The following is a 12,834-nucleotide window of genomic DNA, read 5'->3' on the forward strand; positions in this document are numbered from 1 at the left end:
TGATCATCAATAGGAGGAGAGGACCTTGGCCCTGTGAAGGTTCTGTGCCTCAGTGTAGGGGAATGCCATGGCCAGTAAGTGGGAGAGGGTGGGGTGACAGGCATGGGGAGGGGGGGCAACAGAGGTTTGTTCTTGTAGTTTTTGTTTGTTTGTTTGTTTTGTTTTTTGGAGGGGAAACTGGGAAAGGAGAAATTTACATGTAAATAAAGAAAATATCTAATAAAAAAGAGGAAGTAGACAAATAAAGGAATAGATCTTAGCAGCTAGCTTTCAGAATATAGTCTAATGGTTTTCAGCAAGGCAGAGGGAATGGGGAGAAGGGCAAGGCCTGTCAGAGCCATGTTTGCTATGCTTATGTCTTCTAGGGTCCATTTACTTGTGGGAAGGAAGCTGCAGCTTAGGAATTGCCTCAGACCCCATACATAGCCTCAAGAGCAATTTTACTAAAAGAAGGTGTTTTAGCAACATTAGAATTCTTTCAAGAAAATTCATTAAGTGACTGTTTCTTAGACTGAACTAGAAGAGAAAGCTACCCTATCCAATCTAATAAAATCTTCTGTCAATTGAGAAAAAAATTGATGCTGCCAATGGATACCTACTGCAGAGCTCTGAGGACTGAGGAGTCTGAGAGACCCATGGAATCTCCAAGGAATGAGAAAGTAGGGGGAAAAGGAGTCTACAGGCCTGTAATAGCTCTAAACCAACTAAAGGAGGAAAGGGCAAGCCTTAGAAGAAGATTCTTTTAAAATGTGAGCTCACAAAATTGGAAGGAGAGATGGCAGAACAGGGCCATGCATAGAGAAGGAAAATCTATACCCTTCACTGACACGTCTCAGCCAGCAACCTGCAAACACAAAAGTCACTCCTGATAAGCCTTGGGACTGTGGGGACAGGAGATGTGCAGCTCCAGGTAGCTCCCACAGAAACAGGTCATTGCTCAATAGGGCCAGAGCTAGGTCCACCAGCCAGCTCCTGACATGGAACCTCAGAGGCTGTGGCCTGTGTTGCTTGCACTGATAGCTAAGCAAAGCTAGGGGCAGCAGCGCTGCCTGGGGCCCACAGAACAGAAGACATAACTAGCAATCAGCACCGAGGACAGGGTGATATGTGGCTGCCTGGAGCACTTGCAGAGCCATTTCGCTGCTGAGGAGGGCTGGCCCTAGGCCTGCTGGCCAGCCAGCCACCATTGCTGCTGCCTATGCTGCTTGTCCTGGTGGAAGATGGAGAATGTAACACTGGGGTTTGGCCCATACCTACAAGCTTAATAGTTATTCCTGGTGAGCCAAGATGTGGGGCAACTGATACAGAGGACAAGGTAGGGTGCAGCAGCTTAGAACTCCCACAGAAACATGTCATAACTGAATACAGCTGGTCCTGGGCCTGCCAACCAGCACCCAGCATAAATCCATTACAGCTGCAGCCCCTATTGTTTGCTCTGCTGTGAGATGGAGAGTGCACAAAGGTCGAGCCTGGTGAGCCTTGTGGTGGCAGACAGCAAGGGCAGGAAGGTGTGTGGCAGTCAGGAACCTACACAGAACCCACCCTCAAACACCCTGCCTAATTGCAACATCACCCTGATTCTGGGCAACAGCAAAATATCTGAGATAAGTTTCAGCAATGGACCAGTATTTGTGGAGCTCCAGAAACCAGAAACCTAGAAGCAGACCAACAACTGCTGACAATGAATATTTGCATGTGCAGCTGTCTGAACATTAAAATATGATACTATGTGACACACTGGAGTTTCCAGTGAAGAGGTGGGGAAGACAGAGGAACAGAGTGGTGAGAGAGTGGTAGAGAGAGGCAGGACTAGAGATGCTAAGGTGGTAACAGATGTGAGAGAAGACTGTGGTGGATGGGTACACGCTGTTGTTGAGTAGAGGTAACAGTGAGGTAGTGTGCAGCAGCCTGGAGATTGCACTCCAACACAGCAGAACACACTATACAGCCCTATGATCACCCTGGTTTTGAGCAATGACAGGATGTCCAAGATAAAGACTAGTTCATTTTCTGGAATGAACCTCCTCAAAAGAACTTTATATTCCAACGCTGCCTCCAGACGCCATTTAGGTATCTGTAGTCCACTGTACCAGGCTGTGTTGAAGCCTGAGTTTAATTTGGATGTCCGTGGTCCAACAGCAGCAGGAGCCATGTTGGTGTCCCTGGCCAGAGTTACCACTGAAGGTCATATGGACATCCTTGATCTGAGCCAATACCTAAGACCATGCTGATGTTCATGTGCCCATGGGCCTTATTGCCACTGCAGGCCATATTGATGTGAATGCCCTGCACTGCCACCTGAGGCCATGGTGATATCCAAGTTACTGTTGCTCCAGAGGGCCATGTCTGGTTTATGATCTTAACGCATCAGGGTCTGTGCTGATGTCTATGGCCCGTGTTACCACCAGAGGCTATGAGGATGTCCATGGCCTATGTTGCAAATGAACCCATGTTGATGTCCATGGGCTGTGTTGCCACCCATGGCCGTGTTGATATGAATAACCTGCACTGCCATCTGAGACCATGGGTGCTGCACTTGTCCAGTGATGTCACTGAGAGCTATGATGGTGTCTGTGGCCCATGCAACAGCAGAGGGCTGAGTTGATGTCTGTGGTCTTTACTGCCACTGGAGATCATGCTGAGTTCCATGGCACGTGTTCATCCCAAAAACCTTGTGGAAGTCCATGATCCATGCTCTCACTGACCGTGAAGAGCAAGAAAGCTACTATTGCTATGGTAGTGATAACTACAGGCTAACATATGGGAAAGGGGGACATACTGGCAACCGTTACCCCCAGCTCACTCTACTAGCCCAAAATACAACAGCCTAGACAGAAAGCCATTGAAGAGAATTCTTGGGGAAAGGATTGAGAGGCCCAAAGAGGACAGGGACTCCACAGGAAGACTAACAGTCAACTAGCCTGGACCCTTGGGGACCCACAGAGACTGAACCATCAAAGTGTGAGCATGGGCTTGGCATGGACCCCCACATATATGTAGCAGATGTGCAGTTTGGTCTTCATTCAGGTCTCCCAACAACTGAAACAGGTGCAGTTCCTGAATGTGTTGCCTGCCTATAGATCCAGCTCCCCTAACTTGGATGCCTTGTCTCCCTCAGTGGGAGAGGATGCACTAGTCCTGCAGTGGCTTGATAAGTGTGGGGTGATGCCCAGAAGGAGGGCTCTCCCTTCTCAGAGGAGAAAGTGAAGGGGAAGTGGGGGAAAGATCTGTGTGATGAGAACTAGGAGGAGAGGGGAGGCTGATATTGGAATATAAACCTAGTTAATTAATTAATACATATATAAATACACAAATAATTTCTTAATTGGGATAAAGAAGCTGAAGTATAACTTGCCACAATTTATTGGTTCTAGCAGAGTAGGGTGGGGAAGGACTATGTTTCTTTTAAAGGGCTGCCCACTGAAGGTGTGACCATCCTCCAGTGAATATATGGGCATTACAAATTAGATGGTTTTGCTTGTTTGCTTGTTTGTTTGTTTTTGTTTTATTTCTTTTTTATCTTCTTCTTTTGGGGGAGCTTGGGGAACCTGGAAGAACCAATAAAAGTTCATGATGGAAGTTCCCAAATAATAGATAAAAATATTATGAAAAAAACCTCTTTGGCCTATGACATTTTACCAAACTCCCCTTTAAAGTAAATCACAAGCTTCTGTTGAATTGTTTCATTTTGTGAGCTTCTTGAGAACATATATGTGTGTGTGTGTGTGTGTGTGTGTGTGTATGTATACATATATATATATGTGTGTGTGTATGTTTGTGTATGTATGTGTGTGTATGATATGTATAAAGATATATTCATATGTGTTTATGTACAAATATATATACATATATATGTGTGTATATATACACATGTATATATACACATATATATGAAATCATGAACATCCTTTCAATGTGGATTTTTCCTCAGTCTTTGAAGAAGACTCCAATAATAATTTGATGCTGTAAGAGGTCAGAAAGTAAGACCCTCAAGACTGGTGGAAACAAGACAAAAAACAAAGAAGTCATTTTGAAGGGTTGTTATTGGCTAAGACTTGGATAATATAGAGCAAACGGAGATATTAATGGATCACAACTAAGGTAAAAATGAAAATAAATGTATAACACTGGTATTGTGGACTAGTGAATAGAGTAATTAATTAGTTAATAATCAGTGAGGAGAGGAGAAGGGAAGGGAAGAAAAGGAAAGACAAAGCAAGGAAGAATCCTCATTCTTAGGCTAGAATTCAAGCAGTCGATTTTAAATTTACAAAAGCAATACTGGTGAAACATGTCAGCAGCATTTTTCAAGCTTATTATTAGTGATAATAGGAAAGTATCACCTTTCAAAACTTATTTCTGTATATATCATCCTTCCCAAGTAATCAAAATTATATGCCCACACTTGGACAAATCATGTGTCTTTAGACATGACATACTGCAAAGGACAAAAAAAAAAGTGGCCATGTGTGTTCCTGGCCAAATGCACAGCTAAAACCAGTGATAAAGTGACAAACAGAATCCATATAATGTGTTTTAGAATGATGTCTACAAGACTCTGGTTTGGACGCTCAGCCCTTGTTCCCCAACAACAACAATGACCTCACAGACCATAGGAGAAATTGCTCCTACACACTTTCCTGCTGATGCCCAGTAAATACAGACACCCTGTAGGTTTATGGTGCCTGGAGAATGTACAGACACTCCTCCAAAAGCTGCCCCATGTCTCCCATCTCAGTGAGCCAGAGACAGTGAAAGACTATGGGATGGGGATCAAGGGGAATCACCATAGCTTGTGAGCACTTGACTGGAGGCACTTCTTCAAAAAGCATACTGCATTGTTCCTACAGTAAGCATGAGGCTCAATACAGCAGAGAAGCTGTAGAGCAACTGAGGCAGTTCAAAGACTAGGAACTTCTCAGAACTGCACTCCACTGCCTAGATGCGGTTCCTTGTCACAGTGTCCCATGATTATCCCTACTCCCTGTTCCCTTCTATAATCATGACACTAGGAAGACTGAGCACTGAAATGTGCTGCAAACTTAGAGCCTCACAATCAGGTCCTGTTTGGTTTGTGGCCCGTTTGTCTCTACAGAGTAATTAATGGCCTTTCAAGTGCCCTGGGGGGTTACTGATTTACCTTTTGTGCTCCAAGTTGCCCATTCAAAGTGGATTGCTCTCAGTGTGTGGTTTCTCTGCATTAATTCCTAGGACATCAAAAAGACCCAGAAGACTGAGTCTTCTTATCATTGTTTTCTTCAAAGCTACTAAATGCTACAACCACCAGATGTCCCAGCTCTGTGCATCCTCCTGTACTTTATCCTGAGGGACCGCTAATGATCCTTACGATAATTGGCTCTTCTTTGAAAGTCTGGTAGAACTCCAACTATCTGGCCCTGGGTTGTTTTTGTTAAGAGGTTTTTAATGAGTACTTCTATTTTTTTTTTAGGGATTATGACACTGTCTAGATAGTCTACCTGATCTTGATTTAATTTAGGCACGTGGTATCTATCAAGAAAATTATCCATTTCATCTAGATTTTTCAGTTTTGTTGAGTATGGGCTTTTGTAGTAAGATCTGATGATTTCTTTTTTGAGTTTCCTCAGTTTCTGTTATTATGTCTCCCTTTTCATTCCTAATTTTTATTAATTTGAATACTGTCTCTGTGCTCTTTAGTCTAAGGGTTTATCTATCTTGTTGATTTTCTCAAAACAGAATTTGATTTTGTTGATTCTTTGTATTGTTCTTTTTGTTTCTAATTGGTTGACTTCAACCCTGAGTTTTATTATTTCCTGCTATCTACTCTTCCTAGGTGTGTTTGCTTGTTTCTGTTCTAGATCTTTCTGGTGTGCTCTTAAGTTGCTAGTATGGGATCTCTCCAATTTCTTTGTGAAGGTACTCAGTGCTATGAATTTTCCTCTTAAAAGTGCTTTCATTGTGCCCCATGAGTTTGGGTATGCTGTGTCTTCATTTTCATGGAATTCTATACATTTAATTTCTTTATTTATTTCTTCCTGAACAAGATATCATTGAGTAGAGAGTTGATGAGTTTCCATAAATATGTGGGCTTTCTGTTGTTTTTGTTGTTACTGAAGTTCAGCTATAGTCTGTGGTGATCTGATAAAATGCATGGTATTAGTTCAATATTCTTGTACCTGTTGAGGATTGTTTTGTGTCTGATTATATGGTCAATTTTGGATAAGGTACCATGATGTACTGAGAAAAAGGTTTCTTCTCTTGGTTTGGGGTGAAATGTCCTGAAGATAGCTGGTAAAAGCTTTAGGTTTATAACTTCAGTTAGTTTCATTGTGTCTCTGTCTAGTTTCTGTTTCAGTAACCTATCTATTGGTGAGAGTGGGTTGATCAAGTCACCCACTATTAATGTGTGAGGTTCAATATGTGTTTTGAGCTTTAGTAAACTTTCTTTTACAAGTGTGAGTTCCCTTGCATTTGGGGCATAGATGTTTAGAATTGAGACTTTTCTTAGTGGATTTTTCCTCTGAAGAATATAAAGAGTCCTTCCTCAACTCTTTTGATAACTTTTGGTTGAAAGTCTATTTTATTGGATATTAGAGTGGTCACTCTAGCTTGTTCTTGGGACTATTTGCTTGGAAAACTTTTTTCCAGCCCTTTACTCTCACAGAGTTTATTTTCCTACTCCATTTAGTTACCATTTGGTTAACTTTCATTTAGTTAACTTTTTAACTTTGCTTATTAATCACACTGTTAATTTAATCTGCTTTGTGGTGTGCCCAGTCAGCAAAGTAACATGCACGACACTGAAGATAAGAATGGATCGACTTGCATTCTTCTACATGCTAACTGCCAGTTGAGCCAGCAGCATTTGTTGAAAATGCTGTCTTTTTTCCACTGGATAGTTTTGGCTCCTTTGTCAAAGATTAATTGATCATAGATGTGTGGGTTCATTTCTTCAACTATTTACATATCAAATGTTATCCCCCTTCCCAATTAAAGCTCCTATCCCCCCCAGTTCCCCTCTTTCTATGAGGGTGCTGCCCTACCCACTCCTTCCTGCCTCAGCACCCTAACATTCACTTACACTGTGGCATCAAGCTGTCACAGGACCAAGGGGCTCCCCTCCATTGATGCCAGATAAGGTAATCCTCTGCTACATATGCAGGTGTAGCCATAGGTCCCTCCCTGTGTACTCTTTGGTTGGTGGTTTAGTCTCTGGAAGCTTTGGGAGGCAGGGGTCTGGTTAGCTAATATTGTTGGTCTTCCTGTGAGGTTTCTAACCCCTTCAACTTAGTCAGTGCTTTCCCTAGCTCCTCCATTGGAGTCCCTGTGCTTAGCCCAATGGTTGGCTGCATGCATCTGCATCTGTATTGGTTAGACATCAGCACAGCCTCTCAGGGGATAGCTATACCAGGCTCCTGTCAGCAAGCCCTTCTTGGCATTCACAATAGTATCTACGTTTGGTGACTGTATATAGGATGGATCCCCAGGTGGGGCAGTCTCTGGATGGCCTTTACTTCAGTCTATGCTCCACACTTTGTCTCTGTATTTGCTCCCATGAGTATTTTGTTCCCCTTTCTAGGAAGGACCAAAGCACCTACACTTTGGTCTTCTTTCTTCTTGACCACTGAGGGAATTTATGCCAAGTACTATGTAACAAGGTTGGTAAGGTCATGAACTCTAGAAGAGAGCCTACTATTTCCCAATTCCTAAACCAGGGAATTCACAGTAGCATTTAAAATCCTTAACCTTTTATCCACAAATAAGTTTAGCTTTCGCTTTGCAGCAGACAAAGATCATCACAGAAATACAACTTACACATTACAGAAACTCACAATTGGTCAAACTGCAGAAAACAACTGACTTTAGGGTAACAATCTCTGTTGACACCTCTACAATACAACTCCTACATTTAAAGCTCATGAAGCATCAAAAGAGAGAATCAGAAAGACTATAAGATATAGAGAACCAGGATGTTTGTTTTGAGGCAGTGTCTTCTAGGAATGAGAACTAATTGGTTGTCCAATCCCAGGTGGTCAGCTGTAAACACATACATACATAAGCAACTCTAAATTGGTTCTGTAAGTTGTATTTAAATATACACATAATGATAATTAAAGCAGAGGTCATGAATTTCAGAAAATATGGGAGGACACAATTGGAGTTTAAAGAAGGGGAAATTGCAGTGAGAATAGTGTAAATACAGGACTCATGTATGAAAGTCTCCAAAACTAAATATAAAATGAGATAAACATAAAAAATACAGGGCTGCACACAAAAGTCTATCTAAATGTGGTAGGTAGGTCTCATAGAAAAAAAATAGAGTGGGAACTTATAGAACAGATGAGATTTAGATGTTCCTTAGACTCTTACAAATGTATTTAAATTCTAGTACTCTGATTATATGTGGCTATAAGAAAATTACTGAGTCACTTAGAAATTCAATTCATTAATCAGTAAAACATTAGAAGTATAGGTACAAGAGAATCTTTGGAAGGACTGATTGGAATTCAATCTACCCAATGTCAAATTCTTGTTAAATGAATACAACAAATGTGATAAAAGCTATTCATTGTTACTGTTACTAAAAGTACTAGTCATCCCCTACAAGGAACTCTGTGGGTCTTGTTGAATGTAATTCTCACAGAAAACCTGAAAAGGGATATAATGTATATTCACAGATTAAAAAAAAAAAAAAGCTGAGGCCCAATGGGGATAAGCAGATGCTAAGAAAGCAAAGCAAGTCTCTCCATCTAACAGCACCTTACCTCTGGGCTTTGAATAGATAATCAGTAGACTGACAAGCTGAAGAGAATTAAGGTTGTATTGCACAGCTGCTCCAGCTCTTTCTTTCATCATTTCTATTGCTAAGGCTACCAACCTCAAGGGGCATGGCCCAAAACCCTCAATAGGGAGCAACTTTGCCCCCCCTCAACTTCCTGTTTTGCCAAGCACAGTGCTTCCATGGCCTCTCCTAGGATCATTAAACAAATCTCAAGACACAGTCCCTCTGGTACTCCCTAACAAGATGCTAGGTTGGAACACACTTTATCCTTGAGGATTTGCTGTGGTTACATTGGGCTCTTCTGTCTTGCCTTCTTTCTTAGGTTTCTCCTTCATCCCCAGGCCAAAGCAGCTTCTCTCCTCAACCACAAGCTTAGAAGTCAGCCTGACTCAGGCCTCAAATCCTGTTTATAGCAGGAATGTAAAGGAGCTATATTCTCAGCCTCAAGACGCTGTTCAGACCTGTCTCAACCTATAGTTCCCCGAGTGACTTGGGGACAGCAGACAGTTCTTATGCCCCTGTCTGTTAAACTGAGCTTGTGTCTTATCTCCACTATGTGCCTGTAGATAATGTGAGGGTTAGAACAAAGACATAGGAAAAATTCTGGATCCCTCCTGTGATGTGAAGATCCACTTGCCTCTCTATAGTGGTGTTTATTAGGTCTTGTATCTTTGGCATGACCTTGTCAGTTCCCAACTCACCCCTCATTCCTTGAGACTAATCTTGAGGTCCCAAGAGGGGACCAGTATAATGGAAAATCCTCAAGACAGAGATGCCTCAGCCTCTCTTTATCTTGCTGACTTCTATATATACATATAGCACCTTGTGGCCATCCATAAAGCTGAATGAGTTTGTGTGGTCCTTGTTTTTTCACACCACTTCTATGAAATCACACTGATTCCTGTGAATCACCAGGTAAGTATTTATAACCTTTCCTCTAACCTTAAGTTAGATGGGGCTTCAGCTGCTTCTCTACTTTCTTGGTCTTAGGGATATGTTGATCAGTGTGTTAATAACAAAATAGAGATTTGCAGCTGGTGGCAAGTCTTCCTCAAGTGAGGGTAAGAGCAGGTTCATCATAACAATGGTCCTCACCACTGATGGTCCTCTCAGGATCCCATCAAACACAGACACTCTTGGACGATGCCGGTAGGTGACTTTGAGCAAGGCTATTCTCTTGTTGGTTGAGATCAAGGTAATAGCTATCATTTTGTGCCATGGCATGACTTTTATAAGGAATAATTGTTATGATTGTAAAAATGAATTGTCGAATTCATATTGAAAAGTTTTGTGAGCATGTAGGTATGTAGAGCTTCATGCTTTACCTAGAGTCATCCCAACTGCATGGAAATGCGTGTTTTTCACTCAATTGTGCCACACTCACTTCAAGCCCTTCAAAGTTTACCTTTTCCCAATTCATACTGGCCCCATATAAATTATCTTTTGATAATTCTTTCTGACCACCTAGGCATGGTTTGGGATTTGTTGGCTTGGGTTTTTGTTGTTTATTTCTTTTTTTATTTAGAATTTGAATTTGTCAGTAAGCTCACCCATTCATTTATTTGTGTGGTAGTGCACTGATATAGTGAGTCCACTAATATAGGTCCCAATACTATTACCATGGTTCTCAGTTCCCATCCTCCCAGGAGAACCAGATGTACTCTAGCAACTATTACTATCCTGTGGTAGCCAAAACTGGTATATATTTCTATAGAAATAAGAAGGTGTTTTATCAGTGAATTGTGTGTATTAGATAATTGACCTGTTACACTTTACAAACATAAAGATAGTCAAGCACTCCCAGTTCCTTTAACTGTTAAACCACAACAACAACACTGAACACTTTTTAAATTATTTGTTTTATTTTTGAGATAATTATATAATTATATCATTTGGATGGAGGAAAGGGAAAGGAGAGGAGACATAAGGTCCAATTTATGTGTTCAAATGCCTGTGATTTAGATTTCTCCAGTTCACTGAGAGGTCCTGTTGATTTCCTCCTTGCGTGCTTCTTTAAAGGAACTCATGCAGCCAAAGCCAAGAGCCAATGGAACCACTGTTACAGAATTCATTCTGCTGGGTTTAGTGGAGACACCAGAGCTGTGGCCACTTGTGTTCATACTCTTCCTCTTGGCTTATATGATCACAGTTGGAGGCAACCTGAGCATTCTCGCAGCTGTCTTGGTGGAACCCAAACTGCACACCCCCATGTACTTCTTCCTGGGAAATCTGTCAGTGATGGATGTGGGGTGCATCACTGTCACGATTCCCTCCATGTTGGTTCGACTCTTAGTCCATAAACATACAATTCCATATGGAGACTGCCTCACACAGCTCTTCTTCTTCCATCTGCTGGCTGGGGTTGACTGCTTCCTGTTGACAGCCATGGCTTATGACCGCTTCCTGGCCATCTGCCGACCCCTTACCTATAGCACCCGAATGAACCACACAGTCCAGAGAATTTTGGTGGCCTCATCCTGGGCTTGTGCCTTCAGCAATGCACTGACTCACACTGTGGCCATATCCACACTTCACTTCTGTGGCCCCAATGTGATCAATCACTTCTACTGTGACCTTCCCCAGCTCTTCCAGCTGTTCTGCTCCAGTACCCAGCTCAATGAGCTGCTGCTCTTTGGAGTGGGTTTCATAATGGCAGGAACCCCCATGGCTCTCATTTTTACCTCTTACATCCATGTAGCAGCTGCAGTTCTGCGAATCCGCTCTGCTGAAGGCAGGAAGAAAGCTTTTTCCACATGCAGCTCTCACCTCATTGTGGTTGCCATATTCTATGGCACAGGCATGTTTAACTACATGAGACTCGGTTCCACCAAACTTTCAGATAAGGATAAAGCTATTGGAATTTTCAACACTGTCATCAACCCTATGCTGAACCCACTCATCTACAGTCTCAGGAACCCTGATGTGCAGGCTGCTCTCTGGAGGGTACTCACAGGCAGGCGACCAGCAGCTTGAAGAGATCATACCTGTGTATAGATGATGTACATAGGTCCTCCTAGGTCTGCCCTTTGATGTTCTACCTTTACTTAGTGTATTTTCCCTTTAGCTGGAATTCCCAGCATGTCTCAGAAAACATTACCCTGAGGAGTCTTATTTCTTCCTCAAGTTTCAATACTGTTGGTCTGTGTATGCAAAGTAACACTTGAGGAGAAATGGCTTATTCCTCTTATACAACTCTATTTGACTCAGAGGAAATTAGAGAAATCTTGATCTCTGGTTTCATATTCCCTAGTAACTGGTATCTGCTTGCAGCTTACAGTCCTGACTGTACATGTCAAGACTCCACTCAGATAAGAAAGGCATTATGATGGAAAAAGAGCTTCCCTCAATTATCATCCTCACATTTCTAAAATTCTTAAAGATAAAAATTTACAATCTAAACATTTAAAAATTTTAAACTCTACACTACTCAATATTAAACTCCTCTGTAGATTCTCACTCTTCACCCCTGAACCACAAAGCTGTAAATCTAAGTGTCAGTGCAGATCATGCTGTGAGGGCTCATCTTGTCAGTGAAAGAGTATGGCTCTACTCTAAAATGCTCTCAGTCCCATTTTCTGTTAACTGTCCACCAATCTAGTCATCACTTAAGTGCATCTTTTTCCTCATATGTTTTTTAGAATTAATCATCTATTCTTGACAGTGCTACTGTCTCATTGATTTGTCTCTAATCCATAAATCCATCTAATATTCTCATCTGATCTGAATCTATGAATTAACTTCTCCATGATATATGATCTGGGTTGGTAGACTGGAGGTGTGGGAAAGATAGATATGGAATGAGGACATTAAAAGAATATAGTAAGTAGTAGATTTGTGGGTAATTGCAGATAAACCACATGGACATAAGGAGAGATTGGAATTGAGGATCAGGGGGTTGAGAAGAAATAGCAGAAGCATTAGAGAGTCTGACATGGACTACAGGGATAGACTAGCATATGAGAAATAAAGTAAAATTAAGTAGGATGCCAAGAGGGTGTTAAAAGATTTCAGCGGGATAAAATTTATATATCAGAGGTGTATGATTTGGGTGTCCTATTCTGTGTGTCCCAGCA

At 41.8% G+C, this 12,834-nt stretch overlaps 1 protein-coding gene across 1 annotated transcript; it reads left to right on the forward strand.

Annotated features, from left to right (window-relative positions):
* The first annotated feature begins 10,777 nt into the window (after positions 1 to 10,777).
* LOC116078106 (olfactory receptor 3A1-like) lies at positions 10,778 to 11,734 on the forward strand. The gene has a single exon (XM_031353079.1). The coding sequence runs from the start codon at positions 10,787 to 10,789 to the stop codon at positions 11,732 to 11,734; it is 948 nt and encodes a 315-aa protein (XP_031208939.1). The 5' UTR covers positions 10,778 to 10,786.
* Positions 11,735 to 12,834: the final 1,100 nt, after the last annotated feature.

Source organism: Mastomys coucha, unplaced genomic scaffold (assembly GCF_008632895.1).
Source record: "Mastomys coucha isolate ucsf_1 unplaced genomic scaffold, UCSF_Mcou_1 pScaffold5, whole genome shotgun sequence".
Classification (NCBI taxonomy): Eukaryota; Metazoa; Chordata; class Mammalia; order Rodentia; family Muridae; genus Mastomys; species Mastomys coucha.